We start from the raw sequence: 23,766 nt of genomic DNA on the forward strand, positions 1-23,766 counted from the left end.
GACCATCACTTTCCCCTGGGGCTTGAAGCTTGGTTTCCAGTCCCTCTTCTTTACCGCTACCTCCCCTGGCCCCTCGTTAATCCTGGATTACATTTAAACCTGTTTGGGTAGAAAGATGTCCTGCTTATGCCTTTCCTTTCTCTCCAGGCCCCATCACCTGGTTTCCTCCACCAGCCTGCAGACAGACTTAATCTGCCTGGAGCCGAGGGAGGTAAAGGGTACAGCCACAGAGGGTTAACCAAGGGCATAGCAGAGAAAGCCTAAGGCCCTGCTGTGTTTTCAAGAATTGATAGGGGCAGAGAAGGGCTGGCTTTGCCTGAGCAAGGAAGCCTACAAGAGGAAGTCAGAGCCTGTGGCCTCTGCCACTCATCCTGCCTTGAGGATTTGGTGACAAGATGGGAGTTTTCAAGGGGGCAGAGTGGGGGGGGGGCAACCTATTCTCATCTGTGCTAAACTCGCTAAAACTACCCTATTTTCAGTGGACTCTGGGTCACCCAAGGAGGTCAAGCCTGGAGGGAGCTACACTGGGAGAATTTGCTTGGAGAATGCTTCAACCAGGCTGCATAGAGAAGGACGACAGTGCTTGGTGGTCCTCTCCATCCCACTCCCCTCCATGTCTTAGCTCTGGGGACCCGGCCAGCCAGACTCCAGTCTGAGGCCCCCTTGGAATAGGGAATCATCAGCACAAGAACTCCCTGGACACCAGCCCTCAGAGGTGGGCACCAGTTTCTGCTTGGCCACCACCAGTGACGGGATGCTCACCACCTTCAGGTACAGCCTGGTCCATTTCTGAGCAGCCTCAAGCTGTTCAAAAGTTGTGTCTGGCACAGCTGGGATCAGCCTGCCGCCGTTAGTGCCCTCCTCAGCTTGTCCCCTTGCACCTTCCACTCCACACGATTGCTAGTGCTGCACTCCTAGACCACACGGGTCATTTTTCTCCATGACAGACCTTCAGGTATTTGAAAACAGTAACCTTGTCTCCTCTGGGTGGGCACTCAGCCAGGCTAAACATTCCAGGTCTTGCGAGAGGGTGCTGCTTGGACACTGGAGGAGGCCTCCCTTCCCTTGGCAAGTTCTCTCCATGATGGCTCCTCTGGAGCTGGAGTCCGAGCACTGGCATCTGGGGAACGGGGCTGGCTGGGGCTGGATTTAACCTCTGTCATCTCTAGGATGCCGTGGGGTGGGTGGTGGTCTCCTGGCCCCCCGGCTCCGGCCGATCGCATGCTTCAAACTACTCCCCTGCTTCCCCTGTCTCTTCTCCATGGAGAGAGTTTTCCTCAGCTGTCCCAGACAGGTCAGGATGCCCAGCCTCATCAGAATATCAGTGCTAATTTTAGTCAGAACAATTTACCTCAGGCTGCTGCCTGGTTTTGCAAATTGCTTTCCTTTCTCCAGGGAACCAAAGAAAAAAAATGGTCTAGCTAGCCAGAGCTTTGAAAACTGGCCTGGACACCCACCCACTCCCAAATGAGCCCTTTTCTCTCTCCATCCCAGCCCTAGGGCCAATATAGGTGCTTTTAGAGGAGGAGGGTGTCCTGGCCTGGACCACCGGACCTGACCATTGGATGACCTGGAGACTCCATCCTTACTTGAGGATGGCACAGCCCAATGAGTAGGGAGGGAAACTGCCCAGGGCACTAGAAAGGAAGGGGCCAAGGGCTCAGGGGGTTGCAAGTAAGTGGCGTAGGAGATCATGTATCTTTCCACCTCTCTCTTTTTCTTCCTTTTTCCTCCCAGCCTGCTGCCAGGTCCCCCCAGCCCCCTCTCCCTGCCATCCACCCCCACGTCATCCCTGTCTCCGAATTCCCTTCATCCTCCTCTCTCCATCACTACCGCCCCTCCAGCCCCCATTCCTTCAATTTCATCCCCACCTACCCTAGAGATCCCGTCACCAAGATCTGCTCACCATAGGGGATAAGCCAGATTCCCCCTCTCACCCCGGGCCTCCCTCGCTCTCCAGGGGGCAGAACGTCGTGTCCCCCCCCCCCCCCTCCGCCAATGCTCTCCAGGCACTAGGCCCCCACGACACTCTCTCGCCCACCCTCGATCTCCGATCTCAGTCCCGGTCCGGTCCACCTCCGTCCCCCAGCCCCAGGCAGGCCACTGCAGTCAGTACTCACGCCGCGGGCTCTGCCTCCGACCCGGGTGGGGGGTGGTCGCCGCTATCTCCCAACCCTTGTCCCGAAATCCAATGCGGATCGGAGGGCGCCGGGGGCCCTGAGCGCCGAGTGCCGGTTCGCTCGCCTCTCCGCGCCTGGATGGGATCAGGTGGCGGCTCCGATCCTCTCCGCTCTGCCCGCCGCCCGCCCCCCATCGCACACCGGAGGCGGGGCGGGGGCGGGGGCCCGGCAGCAGTGCCGTGGAGGGGGAGGGGAAGGGGAGGGGGCAGCTCTGACTCTCGGGCTGCCCAGGGACAATCTCCGGGTGGCGTCTTCGGATGCGGGCATCGTCTGGCAACCTTGCAGAGACTGGACACCAATGTCGTCAGCTCCTTGCTCTCACTCCACAGAAGGGGAAACTGAGGCCCAGAAGGTATCTGGATACTCTGGCATTGCTGGGCATTCCGGGCTCCACAGGCCAACCTTGGGCTGGTGGGTCCTGGGGGAGTTAGAGACACAGGTACCTCTACAAGCACCCACATGCTTCCTCCCTCCTCTCCTTCTCCTCTGTCCACCTCCAGTAGAGAAGCACAGCTCCAGCCTGAGGTCTGGTCCCATCTGCCCTCGCACTCCTGGGGACCCTTTCCTTCCAGCCCCTGCTGCTGACCCACTCCTACTCTCCAGCTGGACTCCAGACCCACTCACTCCTGACCAGAGCTTTAGCACTTTGTATTGGGAATCAGAGAACCCAAGTTCAACCCTTGTTGAACTTAAGTCCGAGCATCAAGAGCCAATTCCCTGGGCCTGGATACTTTCAGCTCTCCAATAGCGAGCTGTTCTTGGAGCTGCTCAAGACTGCAGAGATGATACATGGGAAGGCTCTGTGTAAACTCCCATGGAGTTGTGTCTGTGTGTGTGTGTTGGGGGGGGGGTGGTCCTGAATTTTCTGCCTTCTTAGGCCTTAGCTCCTACCCCCTGGGAGCTGGGTAGCAGTACCTCCCAAAATAATGCCAGATGTAGTTCATTGGTTCTCACGGACCCCTGCTTTCTCCTCCCCTTTTGGCCTAGTATGGCAAGGAGCTGGGACAGCCGCCCAAACCAGGACTGGAGGGGATTGGATTCCATTCTAGCCCCACACAGGTAGCTATTGTGTGAGGATCCTTGTTAAGAGGTAGAATGGAATGGGGACTTGGAGTCAGGAGAACTGCTTGTGGTCCCAGTTTCGCCTCTTGGGAATGTCAACTTCTCTCTGCCCCTGTTTCCCCTCTGCACAATGGGAGGTCCTGCCCTGCCTGGGTCCCAGGGCTCTTATGATGAGGCCGCACTTGTCCCTTTCTGGCCCTAGCTACATTACCTCCTCACCCATCAGACTTTAGTTTATCTTGCCTCAGCGACCCCTATCACCTTCCCCAGCACATACACATGCCTATGGCCCTGCAGCCTCAGATGCCCTGCCAGCAGCTCTCCAGTTACAGGGAGCAGAAAGGTGCTTCCTTTGGGTCAGGAATGGTTCTTCCTGTGTGTGCTGACAAGCTAGAGGGGAGAGCACCACTGTTATTTCTTCTGTCCTTTCTGGGTTTGGCCACTCCTTTGGGAGTATCTGGAGCCTGGGATGGTGGTGGTGATGGAAAGAGGAAGGATCCAGTCTTGGGCAGGAGGAAAGAGAATTTCCTAGCTAGGGCTAGATTGTGAGCAACCTTCCTGGCACAGTCCTTTTCTGTTTCTCCTAAACCTGGCACCCCATTGTTTTTTCCCCTGCTCTCAGCTACTTCTCTTTGGGAGGCAGTCAGTGAAATGGAGCATGCTGTAAAGAAGATAGGAAGGGTGTGGGTGTGTGGGGAAAATGAGACTCTACCAGCTCTCTCACACCACACACACACACACACACACACACACACACACACACACACGCGCGCGCGCGCGCAGTGAGCCTGTCAGTGAGAGGGCAGGGCTGGAACGGGAAGGGGATCTCAGAGCTAGTGGCGGAGGTGGGGAGAGACACGGAATTGACGGGTCAGGATAGGGAGAGGTGGAAGCTGGACAGGCAGGGGGCATCTGCTCATCCCTCCCTCAGGCGCACAGGCGGCTGCTGGTGGTGGTGGTGGGGCAAGGGAGGCAGCGTCGACTCCGCCAGTAGGCTGGTGGGGACGAGGGGAGAAAGAGTCTTGAGCTCATTTTCGAGACTAAAAAAGATGCAAATCCTGTCGCCCGCAAGACCGTTTCGTTTGTTGGTGTGTTTTTTCCCCCCATTAATCATTACTGAGCGCCACTTGAACGCCAGGTGCTGCCAGACAGTAAAAAGACCAGGTCTCTGCTCACGTCTTGGGGGAGGAGGTGGGGCAAAGGAGCAAGAAAGACTTTAAACAAATGGTAGATGTTTGTACGTGTTATGGGAACTTCACGGAAGGAAAGGAAAGCGGGAGAAAGCCTAGTGGAGACATTTGAGCCGGCCTGATAGGTGAAAAAGGGGCTTAAGTGTGGCCCTTCCCCCAGGTCGGCAGCTGGAGCTCAGCCCGCTCCTCTCCGGCTCCGATCCTCTTTCAGCCCATTCATCCATGCGTGGGCCGGGGGTGGGCGGGCAGACAATCAGATACTGTTTTATCACAGGCATCGGCTGCAACCTCCCGCTTGGCGCCCGCAATGCGCGGCCGCCGGCGGAATGAGTCCTTCAGGACTCCCTGAGGAACGTAAGCGTCCCGGCCTCTAACGCCTGAGCTGGAAGTCGGGTCGGAAGGCTGGAGATCTGCGCTCCGGCAGGTCAGACGCGGAAAGCACGCCTTTCGGGAGGGACCATCTTTCCCCGCAGCCCCGCCCCCGCTCCCGCTCCCAGTGTTCCCGGTGCTTCAGTCGGGCACAGTCTTCACGGAGTCGAACCCGCGGAGAACCGGACCTGCGTACTACAACTCCCAGAAGGCCTCGCTGCCAGGCCGCCGGGGGACCCTTGGAGATCCGCAGGGGCTGGGCCTCAATGCGAACGGCCTGTCAATCCTCCAGCGGACGTGGCGTACGGCGCTGCCGGAAGTTCCGGGAAGTGGGCCCCAGGTCTGGCTCGAACTTCCGCGTTGGTCGCGCGCCTTCCTGCGGCTAAGATGGCGGCCGAGCATCCCGAGCCTCCCAAAGGAGAGTTGCAGCTGCCGCCGCCGCCACCTCCTGGGCACTATGGCGCTTGGGCTGCCCAGGAGCTTCAGGCCAAATTGGCAGAGATCGGAGCTCCGATCCAGGGTGAGGAACTCGGGAGGTCAAGAGCCGGGGCAGCGTAGGCCTAAGGGAGAAGCGGAGCCTGGTTACCCCGGAGACCCGGGGGCGGGGGGAGGGGCGGAGGCGGACCACTGGGGCCTGACTTGGTCCCTCTGGCCTGCTCGCCCTGACCTACCCCATTGATCCTGTGCTTTGACCAGCAGGGAGTCGCGAGGAGCTGGTGGAGCGGCTGCAGACCTACACCCGCCAGGTGAGTGTTGGTGGCGGGACATCAGGGGAGGCCGAGTGTCTGGAGAAGGCCTCCGTGACCCCTCACCACTCGGTCTTAGTTCTACACAGCAAGCAGGGGTTTGCTGTTTCTGCTGGTTTTTGCCATTACCTGACCAGTTGTAATCGTTTCTATATATGTCGGTTCTCTCCGGTGCCTAGCTCAAGCTCCGGCAGACAGGCACTGGGTAAATTTTGTTGAATGAATGGGAGTGAATGTCGTTTTGTGGAACAGCTCTTCTTGGACTGACCTGGAGTCCTTTCTGTTCTGCAGACGGGCATCGTGCTGAATCGGCCAGTTCTGAGAGGTGAAGATGGGGACAAAGCTGCTCCCCCTCCCATGTCGGCACAGGTAAGGAGGTTGTTCCACTTTATAAGATGATTTCTGTTCAGGGTAGCCCCTCTCACGTTCAGTGTATTGGGGTTGCAACTAACAGATTGGACAGGGAGTAATGGCAGCTCTTCAGATCTCCCTTGGTCCTGATCCTTATCACCTTACCCAGTGTCTGCTTCTCCAAATTCTACCTGTCATTCAGGGTTCGGCTTAAATGATCTGGAAGCCTGACTTGATTCTCCTTCAGCTGGAAAGAACTCTTTTTGCCTTCCCAGGGCACAGTTTCCATTTTGTTCAGTGAGACATTAAGGCTCATTCCTTGATTTGATTTCATAGCCTTTACATTTAGTGAGTCATTGGGACACACTGGCTCCAGTTTATTTAAGCCTTCTCAACTTTCATGTCCTTTCTGAGCCAGGATTTGAATTTTTCTCTAGGACAATGGCTCTGACCTGGGAACTGTTGACTTCTGTGTGTTGAATGAGGAGTTCCCAGGCGGCCTTTAGAGGTGTCCTCGAATTTCCTGAAATTGTATGCAAAACCTGCATGCATGGTTTTCTGGGGAGAGAGTCGATAGCTTTCCTTGGTTGGTGCCCCAAAGTTAGCATCTTTTTCTATCGGTATTGCTATAGAGTATTCTTTTCTTGCATTCAGGAATTATTTGTCATTTGACTTTTAATTCTAGCACCTGGCTCATAGTAGATCCCCAGCAAATGTCTGCAGTAGGTAAACGTTTCCTAGTTTATGTTCACATTTTTTCCCACAGCTTTCTGGGATTCCCATGCCACCACCACCCATGGGACTCCCCCCTCTGCAGCCTCCTCCACCACCCCCACCACCTCCACCAGGCCTTGGCCTTGGCTTTCCTATGGCAGTTGGGCCCCGCCCACCAAACTTGGGGCCACCACCTCCTCTCCGGGTGGGTGAGCCTGTGGCTCTGTCAGAGGAGGAGCGGCTGAAGCTGGCGCAGCAGCAGGCAGCATTGCTGATGCAGCAAGAGGAGCGTGCCAAGCAGGTAGGGCAGATGACAGCTTCGGTGTGGGGGGTCTCATCAGGGTCCTAAAGGGGAAGTGGAGCCTCAGAGAGGGCTAGATCCTGGGGCTGAGCCTTCTGGGAGGGTCTGGACCAGAGACTAGAACATAGACCCTCAGCTGGAAGAGGACCCCAGGAAGCGGAGTTGTGACAGCCTGGCCTGAGGGATGGTGGTGCTGATGTGAGCTTGTTTTCTTTTTTAAGCAGGGCGATCATTCACTGAAGGAACATGAGCTCTTGGAGCAGCAGAAGCGGGTAATGTCCCCCAACCTTTGGCCTGATGGTCCAGTCCATTGGCTGTCACTTGTAACGTTTAGTGTCCAAAACAAGACGCACCATGCAAAGTTTCTGTGGAGGTTACCTCATCCTTAAGTTCCAGTATCTTCCAAATAATCCCATCTTTTCTGGAGCCCAGGGATTGGTAAACTGCAGACTGTGACCTGATTTTCTATGGCCTGCAAGTTAAGAATGGTTTTTCTGTCTTTAGAGGATTGTTAAGAAAATTAGGAAACCAAGAACATACTACAGCCCTTGCAGCGGCCCATAAAGTCTAAGATATTTATTGTTTAGCCTATTGCAGAAAAAGTTTGGTGATTCCTGTTAGACTCTTGTGATGTTGTTTTAGGTACCTACAAGAGGACCCCGGATTCATTTAGTCAATTGTGTTATATTTAGACTCAACGTGGTAGATGTAGTTAGAGAATGATACAGAAAACATTCAGTCCCAGAGGGGTGTTCTATCAGTTGTTCCCTAGAGCGTTACCGGGAGTATTAGAAAGTAAGCATTAACAGGAATAGATACGAAATTATTTATGAAGTGCTATTTTTGCTTAGATTGTGCTAAATCTTTTTTTTTTCTTTAAAGATTTTATTTATTTATTTGACAGAGACACAGCGAGAGAGGGAACACAAGCAGGGGGAGAGGGAGAGGGAGAAGCAGGCTTTCTGCTGAGCAGGGAGCCCAATGTGGGGCTCGATCCCAGGACCCTGGGATCATGACCTGAGCCGAAGGCAGATGCTTAACGACTGAGCCACCCAGGCGCCCCTAGATTGTGCTAGATCTTGAGGAGCAGATGTAAGAAAAGAATTCATTGTTCCTTAGAAATTCTTCCCTCTTGGGGAAGAAAACTCTTGTTGAAAAATAGAAGACTGTGTGTAGCTAAATGTTAAATTCTGTGGTAGAAGCCAGGAGTTTCCCGGGGGTTTTTTGGTGTTATTTCCAGGGATTTTCTTTTGTGATGAGAGGCCTCCTCCATTTGGATCAGTAGCCTGGAAGGGTGGGGGTGGTGGGGATGTGTGAACTCGAGTGGTACCTGATTGTTCTCCTTGGGCCTATTGGCTAAAAGCCTGCATTTGCCAAAGGCTGCCTGCCCAATGGATTTCCAAGCTGTGTCTTCACTCTCACTTCTCTCTTGTAGGCAGCTGTGCTTCTGGAGCAGGAACGGCAGCAGGAGATTGCCAAGATGGGCACCCCAGTGCCTCGGCCCCCACAAGACATGGGCCAGATTGGTGTTCGTACTCCTCTGGGTCCTCGAGGTAAGACCCTGGAAATGGAAGGGAAGGGAAAAGAATGTGTTTGAAAAATCCTAAATGTAAGTACGTATCCTATAAAGTGCGTACAGTTCAATGAATTGTCGTAAACTGAACAACTCATAAAACCAGCACCAGGACCAAGAACCAAAATGATACTAATACCTCAAAAGCTCTCCCAGGCTTCCTTCTAGCCACCCCCCTCTCCCTAAGGGTGACTGACCTTTAGCAAGGAAGGTAATTTTTTTTTTTTTTTAAGATTTTATTTATTTATTTGAGAGAGAGGATGAGAGGAGAGAGAGAGCACATGAGAGGGGGGAGGGTCAGAGGGAGAAGCAGGCTCCCTGCCGAGCAGGGAGCCCGATGCGGGACTCGATCCCGGGACTCCAGGATCATGACCTGAGCCGAAAGCAGTCGCTTAACCAACTGAGCCACCCAGGCGCCCAAGGAAGGTAATTTTTAAAATGCGTGTTTTGGGGCGCCTGGGTGGCTCAGTCGTTGGGCGTCTGCCTTCGGCTCAGGTCGTGATCCCAGGGTCCTGGGATCGAGCCCTGCGTCGGGCTCCCTGCTCTGCAGGAAGCCTGCTTCTCCCTCTCCCACTCCCCCTGCTTGTGTTCTCTCTCTCGCTGTGTCTCTCTCTGTCAAATAAATAAAATCTTAAAAAAAAAAAAATAAAAGTAAAATGCGTGTTTTGTCTCTTCTGACATTGGATTTCTTTCTTCTCACAGTTGCTGCTCCAGTGGGCCCCACTCCCACTGTTTTGCCCATGGGGGCCCCAGTTCCCCGGCCTCGTGGTCCCCCACCACCCCCTGGAGATGAGAATAGAGAGGTGAGATTGGTGATTTCTTTCTAGGGACAGGAGAATGTGGTTTAGGAGGATTTTTAGAGAAGGATTCTGAGAGGAGATAGGACTTCCAGGGGTGGGGGGTGGGGGAGAGCCATATTTAGTTAAGCATATTTAGGTAGGGCAGGAAGTAGGATTTGGGAGACATTTCTGGGGCAGGGTTTTGAGGTTTACTCTGAGGAGTACTGAGGGATGATTGGGTCCAGTTAGTATTGTTATCTGCTATTTACATCACTTGGCTGGCAGTCTTTTCTAGTTTAAGAGGTGGGAATTCTAGATCATTTCCTGTGTCTGGGTTGTGTCTGGCAGATGGATGACCCCTCTGTAGGACCCAAGATCCCCCAGGCTTTGGAAAAGATTCTGCAGCTGAAGGAGAGCCGCCAGGAAGAGATGAACTCTCAACAGGGTGAGTGTGTTGTGTCCCGAGGGCTGCAGGGCAGAATCTGGAGAGGCCGAGGCTGAGTCTGCATTCCTCCATCCTTTCCCCCTGAGGAGGCTTTGAGAGAGAAATTGGCCCTTGGTAAAGAGGAGTTACTGTGGGCGAGTGTCAGGGTACTAGTGTGAGGGGACTGTTGGCCGCCTTTCTCCTTTGCAGAGGAAGAGGAAATGGAAACAGACACTCGCTCGTCCCTGGGCCAGTCAGCTTCAGAGACTGAGGAGGACACCGTGTCTGTATCCAAGAAAGAGGTATGGGATGGAGCTGAGTCTGGAAGGAATGTCTGGAGACTGTATTTGGGCACTAAAGTAACACCAGTGCAAGGTGTTCGATAGATAATAGCTGCTATTTCGTGCTAGTTCCTGTCCTAAGCACCTTACAAATATTTTGTGTTTAATTGTCATAAATCCTTGGAGTTCAGAGTACTGTGTGTGCCTACGTTTTATAGCTGCAAACAGTTAGGTTCTAAGAGGTGCAGGAATTTACTGAGAGGCATACAGCTTGAGAGGAGCAGAACTTTAGAGTCTGACTTCAAGGCCTCTTTCCTCCGTCACTTGGGGAAATTGGATGAGGAGATTAGGGGGCAGGCATGGTGCTTGGATTCTCTGACCCAGTTGGTTTTCCTTCTTTTGCAAGAAAAACCGGAAGCGTCGGAACCGAAAGAAGAAGAAAAAGCCCCAGCGGGTTCGGGGGGCGTCATCTGAGAGCTCTGGGGACCGAGAGAAAGAGTCAGCCCGGTCCCGTGGCTCTGACTCCCCAGCAGCTGACGTTGAAATTGAGTATGTGACTGAAGAACCTGAAATTTATGAACCCAACTTCATCTTCTTCAAGAGGATTTTTGAGGCTTTCAAGGTACAAGGAGCCCCACATTGGGAAGGGGCAGAGCTGAGCAGGGAAGGGGCGGGGATGGGGAAAGACAGGGTAAGGAGGGCATCTTTTCAGTGCTGGGTTCAGGAACTAAGGAGGGACACAGGGCTTGGGTTTCCACATTGTCTGCCTCCTCAGCTCACTGATGACGTGAAGAAGGAGAAGGAGAAGGAGCCAGAGAAACTTGACAAACTGGAGAACTCTGCGGCCCCCAAGAAGAAGGGCTTTGAGGAGGAGCACAAGGACAGCGATGACGATAGCAGTGATGACGAACAGGTGAGGCCCTCATGCTCCTGGTTGGGAGGTAGGGCCTCGGGACAGATGGCTGAGATGCATCCAGTCAGGGACCATGGTGAACTCCTGCAAAGGAGAATCTCTTTGGGGTGAGCCGGGCAGTATGATTCACACCTGATAGTCCTGCTCAAAAGAAATGATGGTTTTGTTCTAGGAGAAGAAGCCAGAAGCCCCCAAGTTGTCCAAGAAAAAGTTGCGCCGAATGAATCGCTTCACTGTGGCTGAGCTCAAGCAGGTGAGACCCCAGCTGATCTAGCAGATCGAGAGCGTGGCTGGGAGACCGCATGAGAAGCTCGTAAAAATGCATAGGGGTTTTGTTTTGGGGTGGGGGGGAGGGTTTTGAAGGAGGCCTGGGTGACTTAGGTGTGTGTCCTCTGAGGACGAGAAAGAGAGAGTCAGACCTGAGAGGTTAGGGCTTTCTAGTGGCACGTTGCTGTGTTTTCCAGCTTGTGGCTCGGCCTGACGTTGTGGAGATGCACGATGTCACCGCACAGGACCCCAAGCTCTTGGTTCACCTCAAGGCCACGCGGAATTCTGTGCCTGTACCACGCCATTGGTGTTTTAAGCGCAAGTACCTACAGGGCAAACGAGGCATTGAGAAGCCCCCCTTTGAGCTGCCAGACTTCATCAAACGCACAGGCATTCAGGAGATGCGGGAGGCCCTGCAGGAGAAGGTAAGGGACTGGCCAGCGTTCAGATCGGCCCCGCAGATCCACATCTTTAATAGCCTATTTCAAAATCGTGAATGTGGTTCCCAAAGTCTACCTACTTGTTAACTGTCTAATTATCCGTTCTCCAGAAATCAGCATTGCGTATGACAGAGGGCGGGAAGGGTGGGAGGAAAAGACATCAGCTTGTGAAAGGCAGACCTGGCCTTGATATTCAGAGCTAGCTCTCCTGCCCCATGCTGAGACTTCTGATTCCGCGTGTTTCCCCCCTTGTCTCCTCATTCCTCCTCTGCCTGCATCTAGCCGGCTCTTTGATCTGCGCATGGTGACTCCTTTTCCTGCAGGTGGCTTTTGGCTGTGTCTGCAGTTCCCTGTTCCCAGTGTGAGCCTGATGCACTTTGTGGCTAGAGATTCATGGTGGTTGTGTAACTTCTTAGATTTAAATTTTTAAGTTAAGTGCTTTGATTAGATAATATTTGTACTGCAAAAAATTTGGGAGGTACAAAAGTACATGATGAAAACTGCCTACCAGTTAAGACTCCAGTCACCTAGTTCTGTCCAGAGGCAGCTAATGAGGTCAGTCTGTTGATCAGATGGCTTGAAAAAGTATTTATCAGTGTATAGCTGAAGATGATTTAACATGACACATCTATTTTGTTCAACATGGATTGTGTAATTTTGAGGGGTTTGAGCAGGAATGATTTTGGTAACTTCTGGAATGAGATACATGAGGTTTTCCTCTCTTTCTTTCTTTCTTTTTTAAAAATTTCATTTATTTGAGAGAGAGAAAGCAAGAGACAGAGCACAGGTGGAGGGGGACGGGCGGAGGGGGAGGAAGAAGCAGACTCCCTGCTGAGCAGGGAGCCCGATGCGGGGCTCCATCCCAGGACCCAGGGATCATGACCTGGGCCTAAGGCAGGTGCTTAACTGACTGAGCCACCCAGGCGCCCCTCCCTTTATTTCTTTTGGGAGCGGGGAGCCAGATCTATGAAGAGCCAAACTTGGTGAATACCTTTTATGACCTGTCTTCTGGAATTCCCCACAGGAAGAACAGAAGACCATGAAGTCCAAAATGCGAGAGAAGGTTCGGCCCAAGATGGGGAAGATTGACATTGACTACCAGAAACTGCATGATGCTTTCTTCAAGTGGCAGACCAAGCCAAAGCTGACCATCCATGGGGACCTGTACTATGAGGTTCGGGTGTGGGGACTTGGGAGAGAAGACTGGGCCTTCGGTCATGGCTGTGTAACTCTTGGTTGGAAAGGCTTTCCAAGTTGGTACAGTGGCTCCTTTCCTCAGCCTTATAGGATTGTTCCTTAACTCCCCTTGGATGGAGTGGAATTTGAAATCTTAAAATGAGGTAGTTTTTTTTGGAGGAGAGGTTTAGTCCATGTTTTCAAAGTGACGACTGGTAAGGGGCAGAGGCGCCAAGTGGTAGATGCTTTTAAGAAAATAGTATTGAGGGTGGGAGAAAAGTTTTTTTTCCCCCTGATCCTTGAAATAGCAGGCACCATGATATTAGGAAATTTTTGAGGTGGAAGGATCTTGGAGATCATCCTGTCAAGTGCCCTCATTTTACAGATGAGAAGGCAGGTCCTAAATCAGGCCGTATTCTTCTAGTGGGTTAATGTTAGCACTGGGAGTCTTGCTTCTCCCCTCCTTCCTGGCCTTTATTCCTTTTCCTACTCTAGCCAGGGAAAGGAGTGATGAGAATCAACAGGCACTAGGGCAGCTCTCAGTGGGATTTTGTATCTGGTGTGGATTGGGACTTCTCATCTTTGTTCCCCTATTCTCTTGCCATTGAATTCCCAGTGTGTGTCTGGCATTCATAATACAGTGTGCTCTGTTTTTTTCTCAGGGGAAAGAGTTTGAGACACGACTGAAGGAGAAGAAGCCAGGAGATCTGTCTGATGAGCTAAGGATTTCCCTTGGGATGCCAGTAGGACCAGTGAGTGCCAGTTACCTGACTGGGGAAGCCAAGAAGAGAGTGGGAATTGGGGCAGAAGGGAGACAAAGGACAGGGTTGGGCAGATGGTATCCTGTTCTCTTTTTCCTGCAGAATGCTCACAAGGTCCCTCCCCCGTGGCTGATTGCCATGCAGCGATATGGACCACCCCCGTCGTACCCCAACCTGAAAATTCCTGGGCTGAACTCGCCCATCCCCGAGGTGAACACTGGCCTTTCATTCTTATCTGCCTCTGCCTTTTAACTAGAGGATGGGTTTTTTTTTCGTTTTGTTTTTTTGTTGTTGTTCTCTCATGCCACCCACCATGTCTCTCTTTAAAAAAAAAAAAAAAAGTAGTTTTTGTTTGCTAAAAAACCTGACATGCTCACCATAAAACAGTCAATGAGAATTGACAGTTTACAAAGGTGAAAAAAAAATCACCTGTTACTTCACCACTCAGAAATAACCAGATTTAAAATTTGGTGAATGTGTTTCCAGACATTCTGATATATACATGGCTGGACAGATAGAAATAATTTTATCTCAAGAATGGCATTATGCTTTTATTTTTAAATATGGAGCATTGATTTAAAAAAATTTTAATGGCTAGCAAAGTCATTAAAGTGAAAAAGAAGTAACTGTTAAACTTCAGGTAAAAATTTCTGTCCCTTTAAAGAAATAGATCTTAAAAGCTTCCCAAAGTTAGGAAAAATCAGTAAGAAGTTAAGCATCCTGTTTTTAAAAGTACCTGATTTATTTTCAGACATAATGCACCCTACCATGAAGGCTGAGGTTTATTAGTTGACTCTCTGCCTCCCATCTCCCCATCCTATTGCCTCTGGATTTCTGTTGCTACTACTTTTGCTTTGTAGTACATTTAATTCTTCTCAAATCATAATTTCCAGAGTTACCAAGCATTAATTCTGTACTTTGTAGTGTTTCTGGAGCTTAGTAGTGGAACTGACTTGCATTTGGTCTCTTGCAGAGCTGTTCCTTTGGGTACCATGCTGGTGGCTGGGGCAAACCCCCAGTAGATGAGACTGGGAAACCACTCTATGGGGACGTGTTTGGAACCAATGCTGCTGAATTTCAGGTATAGGCCATGGCTGTCTTACTTCAGGTCATGAAGTGTAGAGGTTGTTGGTTTATAGATTCATTATCAGGGAGCTGGGTGTTCGGAAGTTTCAAAGTCTGAAAAAGGGCATGCATTTTCCTGAGATGTGACTGACGCAAGTTCCCCCCTAGAATATGAGCTCTCTGTAGGCAGAGATTATTGTCTGTTTACTTTTATATCCCTTCAGTTTGCAACAACTTGACACATTATAAGTATATAGAAAACATTTGCTGAATGAATGAATGATCTCTTTCAGACCAAGACTGAGGAAGAAGAGATTGATAGGACCCCTTGGGGGGAGCTGGAGCCATCTGATGAAGAGTCTTCAGAAGAAGAGGAAGAGGAGGAAAGTGATGAGGACAAACCAGATGAGACAGGCTTTATTACCCCTGCAGACAGGTGGGGAGAGCAGAGTCTGCCTCTGAAGTGGTCTGTCACTGGGGGCCTTCTCTTTACTCCAGAGCTTGTTTCTCTCTTCGAAGTGGCCTCATCACTCCTGGAGGGTTCTCGTCAGTGCCGGCTGGAATGGAGACCCCTGAACTCATTGAGCTGAGGAAGAAGAAGATCGAGGAAGCGATGGACGGGTGAGAGAACCAGGCAGGGCTGAGAGAGAAGGTCTTCCTCTTCCCTTCAGCCTCTGGGTTGGCCAGCTGACTCATTACCCCCTTCCCCCACCTTGTGAACCAGTTATGGAACACCAGCTCTGTGCTAGGCACTGCTGTAAGCAGTGAAAAACACAAGGTAAGCAGCTCATCAGAGAACAAGCTGATTTCAGATAGGGGTAGGATGGTGAAGCAAAGTCAACTAGGTAATGGGATGTGGAGGGATTTGAGTGGTGGGGAGGTCTTTGGGAAGGTCTCACGGAGCTATCTGAGCCGAGAGCTGAATGTTAGGAAAGATCTAACCACAGGGTGATCCAGCGCAGAAGGAGCTGTAAGTGCCTAAGACAGGCATGGGTTTCTCATAGTCTTGCAGTGGAAACTCTCTTATTAGGTATGTAAGTGTATGGTATTGTTAAGTCTTCTTGATGAATTGACCCCTTTTTCCTGAGGTGATCTTCTCTTTGCCCATTCTGTTCTTTGTTCCATTTTGCCATTTGCCTACATTTTAGATTAATTGAACATTTTTTTTTATGACTCCATTTTATCTCCTTTGTTGACTTATTAACTGTAAAGCTCTGTTTTGTTATTTTTAGTGGTTGCTGTAGGGTTTATAGTATCCATCTTTATCACAATCTACCTTCAGGTGATAATGCCACTTCTGGGGAGTAGTGAGCACCTAACAGCAGTATACTTCCATTTCTCTCTTCCCAACCTTTGCACTGTTGTCATGCTTTTTACTTTGACATGTTGTAAATCCTACACTATGTGGTTATTTTTGTTTAAATGGTCAGTTGTCCTTTTTTTTTTTTTATCTTTTAGAGAGATTTGAATAATTAGTCCTATATTAACTCATCTAATTACCATTCTCAGTGTTCTTTAATTTCTTCGTGTACATCCAGGTTTCCATCTGGTAGCATTTTCCTTCCACCGGAAAGGCATCCTTCAGCATTTCTTGTTGTGGGTCTGCTGGTCATGAATTTTTTCAGTGTTGGCAGTCTAAAAACTACTTCATTTGTCCTTTTGAAAGATTTATTTTATTTTAATTTTTTTGGTTTGTTTTATTTAAATGTCCTTTTGAAAGATTTTTGATTTTGGTCACGAACAGGATCCTAGGTTGACAGTAGTTTTTTACTTTTAGTACTTTATTTTGGGGTGGGGGGGGCAGAGGAAGAGGGAGAGAGAGAATCCCAAGCAGGCTCCATGCCCAGCATGGAGCCCAACATGGGGCTTGATCTCACAACCCTGAGATCATGATCTGAGCTGAGATCAAGAGACAGACACTTAACCGACTGAGCCACCCAGGCGCCCCTCTCCAAATACATCCCTTTTCCCTTTGCTTTCTCTTCTCCTTTGGCAACTCCAATTATATATGTATTCGATCTCTTGAAGCTGCCCTCCTGCTCACTGATGCTCTGTTCATTTTGAAAATACCTCTTTTTTCTTTGTATTTCCTTTTTTTTTTTTCCTTTTAAAGATTCATTTATTTGAGAGAGAGAGCACGAGCGGGAGGGGCAGAGGGACACAGAGAGAGAATCCCAAGCAGACTCCACGCTGAGCATAGATCTTTTTTTTTTTTTTTTTAAGATTTTATTTATTTATTTGAGAGAGAGAGAATGAGAGACAGAGACATGAGAGGGGGGAGGGTCAGAGGGAGAAGCAGACTCCCCGCCGAGCAGGGAGCCCGATGCGGGACTCGATCCCGGGACTCCAGGATCATGACCTGAGCCGAAGGCAGTCGCTTAACCAACTGAGCCACCCAGGCGCCCATGAGCATAGATCTTAATTCGGGGCTTGATCTCATAACCCTGAGGTCACGACCTGAGCCGAAACCAAGAGTTGGACACTTAATGGACTGTGCCACCCAAGCACCCCACATGCTTGTTAATTTTTGATTGAAAGCCAGACTTTGTAAAATTCGCCTTGTTGGGTGCAGGGTTCTTTTGTACTCCTATAAATCTTGTTCAGGTTTGTTTAGGCACACAGTTAAGGTACTTGGAAACAGTTTGATTCTCTCAGGTCTTGCTTTTCAGGTTCCTGAGGCAGGACTGAAGTGGTGTGCAGTCCCCTCTCCTACTAGGCACAGGACGTTCTGTATACTCTACCCAGTGCCCTGTTAATCAGGATTTTTAATCAGGCTAGTGAGTTAGGCACTATTCCCAGGCCCATGTGGGCAGCAGGCATTGTTACCACTAGTCTTTTTGGGTGCTTCTTTCCCCGGCTCTGGTACTTTACTCACCTGAGTACTGAGGAGGACCCTCTGTAGGTCTCCTGAGTTCTCCAGTCTCTGTGCTGCTGTCTCTTCTCTAGGACTCTGCCTTGTGGTCTCTAGCTGCCTTGGTCTCTCTGGTCTTTCAGCTCATCCCTTCAACTCCGTCGACTAGAGTCCTCTGGGCTCTACATGGGTTCCCTCTCCTTGTTCTGTGGCCTGCAGACTTTCTCAATGCAGGAGGCAGGGTAACTGAAGGACACGCCTCATTTGTTTCCTGTCTGACGAGTTACTCTCCTTTGTTACCCCCTGTCCAGTGACTGGAAGATCTTTGTTTCATGTGTTTTGCCCATTTTTTTTTTTGGTTGTTTCAGGTGGGAGGCTAAATCTGGTCCCTGTTACTCCTTCTGCAGAAGTCTCAAGCTTTGCATATTCAAGGAAGAAAAGGAGGAAGGGTCATGTGGTTGGAGTATAGTGAACAGGGATTAAGTAAGGGACCAGATTGTGAACCCTTTAGATCATGTAGGGAGGTTAGGTTTATTCAAATAATCAGAAGCCTCAGGATTTTGAGCAAAGGAATGACAGGATCTGAACTGTTTTAAGGTGTTAACTCTGGCCGCTATGTGAGAATAGATTGTTGCCTCTTCCAGCGGGAGAGGTGGGGAGAGGTCTGGGTTGATATTGGTAGATTTGCTCTTGTGTTTTGAGTGGAATCATTGAAATTCATGGCGAGACTGGCTCAGATGGTTCTTGCGCCGTAAGAACTACTGGAAGTTTGAGTTCTCTGTTAGGACTCCAGGTACAACTCTGGGCAGGAGCTGTTGTCGTCTCTTTTCTCCTGCCATCTTCTCTGTACCAGAGTTCTTTTGGAAACTTTTCAGCCTGACCCTTAGCCCTTCTTCACATGTGGGAATCTTAGTTTCTGATCTCCTAAACCTGGTTCAGGGGATCCTTTAACTCAGTCCCTGTATTCCTTCCAGGCTGTATTTCCTGGAATCAGCACTGCTCCACCCCCCTCTCCACTGACCCAGTCCTTTCCTCTCATGGGTCTTTACGACCCACAGAGGCAGCCTAGGCATCATTTTTCCTTTGGGTGTCTTAGAATTCCTCTGGGAGCTGGGCGGAGGTGCTGCTGTGTTCTCTTTGCTTCCCCTTCTGGAGACCCTTATATCCCTTCCTTTTTGGGCCTGACTGCATTGTCCTTTGCAGAAGTGAGACACCTCAGCTGTTCACTGTGTTACCAGAGAAGAGAACGGCCACTGTTGGGGGAGCCATGATGGGATCAACCCACATCTATGACATGTCCACAGTGAGCACTCTTTTGGGGGCTGGGAAAGGGGGCAGAAACAAAGTCTTCCAAGCCTCTCTGTAGATGACAAGACTCTGATCCCTTTTCCAGGTGATGAGCAGGAAGGGCCCGGCTCCCGAGCTACAAGGTGTGGAAGTGGCCCTGGCACCTGAAGAGTTGGAGCTGGATCCCATGGCCATGACCCAGAAGTATGAGGAGCATGTGCGGGAGCAGCAGGCACAGGTGGAGAAGGAAGACTTTAGTGACATGGTGGCCGAGCATGCTGCCAAACAGAAGGTAGGAGGTCACAGGGGAACCCAGCTGGGTGTGAGCCAGGGACTAGGTACCAGGGACTCCATTTTCAGTGGCGTGGTGTCCTCTAATATGAGAATGAGGGTGCACTCAGTGTCTGCTGCCCTGAGCTTCCCCGGTGCTGGAAACCTTAGAAATCCTCCGGTGGGCTGCCCTCTTTAAGGATGATGAAACTAAGGCACAGGGAGGGGAACTGATCCAAGTCTGAGAATCCAGTTTTAGCACTTTCTCCACAGATCCGTGTGGCTGAGTCAGGCTGCCCACCCTTGTCTTGGGGAGCAGTGGGTTGTTTCACCTGTTGTAACCTGTTTCTCTTTCTCTCCTCTAGCAAAAGAAACGGAAAGCTCAGCCCCAGGACAGCCGCGGGGGCAGCAAGAAATATAAAGAGTTCAAATTTTAGGTCCCCCTCACACATCTGGCCCTCCTTTAGGCCCTTTGTCTGGATGCTTGGGCTTCACACATGGTCCCCAAGAGCCAGCTCTCCCACAATTCCCAAGGGCTCCTCATTACATGTTCTTATTTTAGACCTGTTTTGTAAATAAAGCTGTTTCCCAAGGAAAGAGATGCATATGTAACCCTTCTGATCCTCCTTCATCTTTTAATCCCCTCGTGCAAAAGGACTAAAACAGGCTTTTTCTGCAACTTCAGGGCTGCCTCAGTGACCAGGGGCATGCGCCTGGATCAGATGTTGCAGTTGAAACTGGTGATAAATTCAAAGCCAGGCTGAAATTGTGTCTTACCACTGCCTGCTTTTGTAAGAGGGCTCTCTGGGAAGTACCTCTAGGTCTGGTTTGACCTTACTACTTTGTCCTTGGGGACTAAAAATAGCCAGCTTAGCACCCTGGCTGGGCTGAGGAAGTGCAGTGGGCTTGGGAAGTAGGCCAGGTCAGGCCTTCTTAATAGACCTGTGGCCAAAGGAGTCCCAAGTCCATACCTAGGAGAGAACACAACTCAAAATCTTGATTGTCCTGAGTCCGTGTGAACTCCTGAGTGGTTTCAGTCACCCAGTCTCTAGATGGGGGGGGGGGGGGGGGGGGGGGGCTTGCTTTCTCCAGGTTCTAGTCCTCTGGTCCCAAGAAGTCTTCCCAACAGGCTAGACAAGGTTGGACTTTAGGGGCCCAACAGGTATTTGCTGGGTGCTGAGGAGAGAAGTCATTCTGCTGTTGTACTACTGGTATTGCTTTGCCCAAAGTGCACCAACCAAGGTGCCCATGTCCGGAGACTTGAAGATGGTTTTGGAGATGATGGATGGCTGGGGGGGGCGGGGCGGAGGGAGGGGGTGTGTAGTGTGGGAGAACCCATGTTGGACGTGGCAGTTGATTGAGCTAAGTCTTGGGAGGAGTAGAATGTTAGAGATTAAGTAAACGGTGAAAGCAGAGAAAACATTACAGGTGGAAGAAATTGAGGGCAGGGATGAAGGGGCTTGAACTCTAGAATCCTTCCTTGGGGGAGGGGAGCAGTAAGACAGAAAAGGAGGAAGGGTGGCTCCTAATGGTCCGGGGCTTAGCTTTATATTTCTTTCACACTTGCCAGGCAGGGCCTTCTGGACTCTAGGTCTCAGAGCCCACGCGCCTATGGTGGAGAGAAGCAGGGACGGAAACTTCACAGCCCACAGGCGCGCGGGCCGACCACTGGGTCGCCACGGTTCCCTTTGTAGGTCGTGAAGAAACCCCGGGGCGCAGAGCGGGGGCGACTAGGTAGGCGGGCGCGACGCGGGCTTTGCCGGGCTCTGGGGATCCGAGGGCCCCGAAGCGCGCTCCCGCGGCAGCCCCCTCCTGGCCGGGGCCGCGCCCCGGAAAAGCGGAGTTTCCGCTGGCCTAGCTGTTGTTGCCGAGAGGACGGCGGGGGAGGGGAGGGCCGGGCCGGCTGGCTGCCGCCCGCGCCGCGGATTTAAGAGTAGTGTCCGGCCGGGTTCGGGAACGAGGGAAGCGCGGGGACCTAGGGAGCAAGGGGAGCGAGGGGAGCGCGCCCACAGGCTCGCCAGGGACGCGAGCGCGAGCCCGGGCCCCGCCCCTCGGTGCTGGGTGGGGCCGGCGCCAGCCAGAGCTCCCCGCCCCCCACGGACACGCCCACCCAGTGTCTCGGCGGCGCGAGCCGCGACAGGCAGCGGCGGGCGAGCGCGAGGACCGCGCGCCGAGAGGCCCCGCGCGTGCGTGCAGCCTCTCGCTCGCTCGCTCGCGCGCTCGGGCGGGCGGGCTGAGGAGACGAGTAGATCCCTCGCCGCCGCCGTGGGAGAAGCCTGGGCGTCCTCTCGGCGCCGCCCGGGTCCCCGGAACCCCCGCGCCCCCCACCCCCGGCCGGGCCATGGCTGAACGCGGAGGGGCGGGTGGTGGTCCTGGAGGCGCCGGGGGCGGCAGCGGCCAGCGGGGCTCTGGGGTCGCCCAGTCCCCGCAACAGCAGCAGCCGCCGCAGCAGCCGCCGCCTCAGCAGCCGACGCCCCCCAAGCTGGCCCAGGCCACCTCGTCGTCCTCGTCCACCTCGGCGGCGGCCGCCTCCTCCTCGTCCTCGTCCACCTCCACCTCCATGGCCGTCGCGGTGGCCTCCGGCTCCGCGCCTCCCGCCGGCCCGGGGCCAGGCCGCACCCCCGCCCCGGTGCAGATGAACCTGTACGCCACCTGGGAGGTGGACCGGAGCTCGTCCAGCTGCGTGCCCAGGTGAGCGGCGGGCGGGGGGGACCGGGCCCTCGGGGCCGCAGGGCCGGGTCTGTGACAGGCCCCCCCGCCTTTTCATTCTTCCCGGTCCCAGCACCCAAGGGAGCGCCCCCTCCCTGGATTCCCCCTGGCTGCCCCGCCTGGCTCCTGCCTGGCTCCCGCCAGGCCTCCCAGGACTCCTCCTGCGGGGACCCCGCCCTCTCCTGGCAGCCCCACCTTCTGCCTCGGCCCGAGACCACCCTTTTCCCCTCCCCGATTGGGGCCTTCGGGACTCTCAGCCCGGGGCCTTCTCTCTTCGATCTGAGCGATTCCGGCCTTCCTGGCGGTCAGTTTCCCTGCGAATGTCACAGACTCTTTTCCTTGCCTCGCTGGCGCCCGTGGGCTGTACATATGTTACATAGATGTGGTATAGATGTCTTTTGATATTATTATTTCCCAATATACTCAGCGTGTGCCAAACTCCCGTTGTCACCTTCTGCCAGGTAAAGCCCATAGAGTAACCCTGGAGGCTTCTAGTCTTCAATACGCACACGTTCATTTGGGCTTCAGATTACACACATTCTGTCCTGGCCTCTCTGTGCTCTTGTAAAAGTCCTATTTAATGTGTCTTTAAGTGTATTTTTCATCCCCTCCTCCCTCCCCAGTAGCTAGTCACAAATTCTTCCAGCCCTGGAAGGCTACATGAAATTACTGCCTTTTTCCTTAAATTCAGTCCATTCCTCTGTCTGTTGGATCCATCTGGGGACTTTCCTTTCGTTGGTTAAAATATGCCTGAGTTTGTGATGTTTTCTCTTTCTGTATTGGCAAAGCAGTGTTTCTCCAACTCTTTGGGGACAGTGTGCAGTGTCTTACAGTTTACCCCATGAACAGACCCTGGAGCTGGTTTCACCTAGTAAGCCCAGAAAAGTGCCTGGAGGTGATCTTTTTGTCACCTCTAAACTGAGCCGATTCTGTTGCCTTGGAGTTTTGGACTTGCTCCTTATTGTGTTAGCCCAGCCTTGGGTAGATGGATGTGTAAGTGGGGGTTAGGAAGAATTGTCTGGTACCAGCCTCAACTCTATTTATCTCCCCCTCCCTTTATTTTGAGTCGTTTCTTGCATACAAAATTATACACACACACACACACACACAGGTATCTCCTAGATAGGGTATTTTACAAACTGATGAAAAGTACATTTCTATACATGACTCAGCTTAAGAAATAGAGCATTATAAATTATGTTGAAGCCCTCAGGATGCCCTTCCTGACCATATCCCCTACTTCCCCCCACAAAGGTAAACACTATCCTGAATTGTGTGTTTATTATTTCCCTTGTCTTTTAAAAGTTCTATTGCATGCATGCATCGCTAAACAGTATTTTTTAGTTTTGAGTGTTTTTGAAATTTATGTAAGTACCGTCACACTGTATGTGTTCTGTGAATTAATTCAGTTGTGTTAGTGTGTTTTAACTGAGCATTAAGCTTGTGAGACTCGTCAGTGGGGTATAGTGGCTCTAGTTTAAATATTTTTACTAACGGATAGAATCTCATTGTGTGAATGTATCATAATTCTCCTTTTGGTGAACATTTGGGTTGTTTCTTGTTTGTTAACAGGAACAGTAATGCTTTAAATATCTTTGTCCAGGACTCCTGGTGTTCCTTGCAAAAATTTCTTTTGGTTGGCTTTATATGTTTGGGTGGAATTGCTGTTTGCAGAGTATACATCTGAAACATTTTTTAGATAATGCTTAACTGTCTTCCATTCATGCCCCCCCCCCCCACCCCCTTACTCTTCATGTCCTTTGTGTTTCAGCATTCACTTCACTGACTTACACTTTCTTTTTTCTTTGTCTTTCCTTCAGGGTAATCAGAAGCCAGATTAGTTTAGTTTGCTTTGGCCAGTGCCCTAGCACAACACCAAACTCAAGTGGGAGTTTAGTGTGTAATGGTCCTTAACAGGCTTCTCTCTTTCTAGGTAGGTCCATCTGTAGTCAAAGTATTTTAATCTACCTCTTTCAAACATAAAAGCACTGTACCCCTTCCTACATTGGTCCAGTGTTAGTCCATTCTTCCTTCATATCTATCGCTATGTTTGGTGA

At 51.5% G+C, this 23,766-nt stretch overlaps 2 protein-coding genes across 5 annotated transcripts in view; both read left to right on the plus strand.

Moving 5' to 3' along the window:
* Window positions 1-5,152: 5,152 nt before the first annotated feature.
* SF3B2 (splicing factor 3b subunit 2) lies at window positions 5,153-19,612 on the plus strand. 4 transcript variants are annotated; one of them, XM_035013305.1, is made up of 22 exons: window positions 5,153-5,321; window positions 5,501-5,547; window positions 5,839-5,916; window positions 6,665-6,913; window positions 7,135-7,185; window positions 8,349-8,466; window positions 9,189-9,289; window positions 9,614-9,710; window positions 9,900-9,991; window positions 10,377-10,592; window positions 10,746-10,883; window positions 11,056-11,136; window positions 11,348-11,575; window positions 12,615-12,764; window positions 13,429-13,518; window positions 13,630-13,737; window positions 14,501-14,608; window positions 14,886-15,028; window positions 15,112-15,213; window positions 18,647-18,746; window positions 18,837-19,022; window positions 19,366-19,612. In XM_035013305.1, exons 1-22 carry the CDS (start codon window positions 5,189-5,191, stop codon window positions 19,435-19,437), a joined length of 2,688 nt encoding a protein of 895 aa, XP_034869196.1. In that variant the 5' UTR covers window positions 5,153-5,188; the 3' UTR covers window positions 19,438-19,612. The 4 variants fall into 4 exon arrangements, with proteins under 4 accessions (XP_034869196.1, XP_034869198.1, XP_034869195.1 ...); XM_035013307.1 differs by having other exon boundaries at window positions 7,138-7,185; XM_035013304.1 differs by having other exon boundaries at window positions 5,159-5,321; window positions 5,498-5,547.
* Window positions 19,613-21,182: 1,570 nt separating this feature from the next.
* The window catches only part of PACS1 (phosphofurin acidic cluster sorting protein 1), a 143,268-nt gene continuing 140,684 nt past the window's right edge, over window positions 21,183-23,766 (plus strand). The window contains exon 1 of the mRNA XM_035013303.1: window positions 21,183-21,691. Coding sequence (XP_034869194.1) covers window positions 21,342-21,691 — 350 coding nt within the window. The 5' untranslated portion in view covers window positions 21,183-21,341. The remainder of the gene's footprint in view (window positions 21,692-23,766) is intronic.

This window comes from Mirounga leonina, unplaced genomic scaffold (assembly GCF_011800145.1).
Source record: "Mirounga leonina isolate KUSES-001 unplaced genomic scaffold, KU_Mleo_1.0 Mir_166, whole genome shotgun sequence".
NCBI lineage: Eukaryota > Metazoa > Chordata > Mammalia > Carnivora > Phocidae > Mirounga > Mirounga leonina.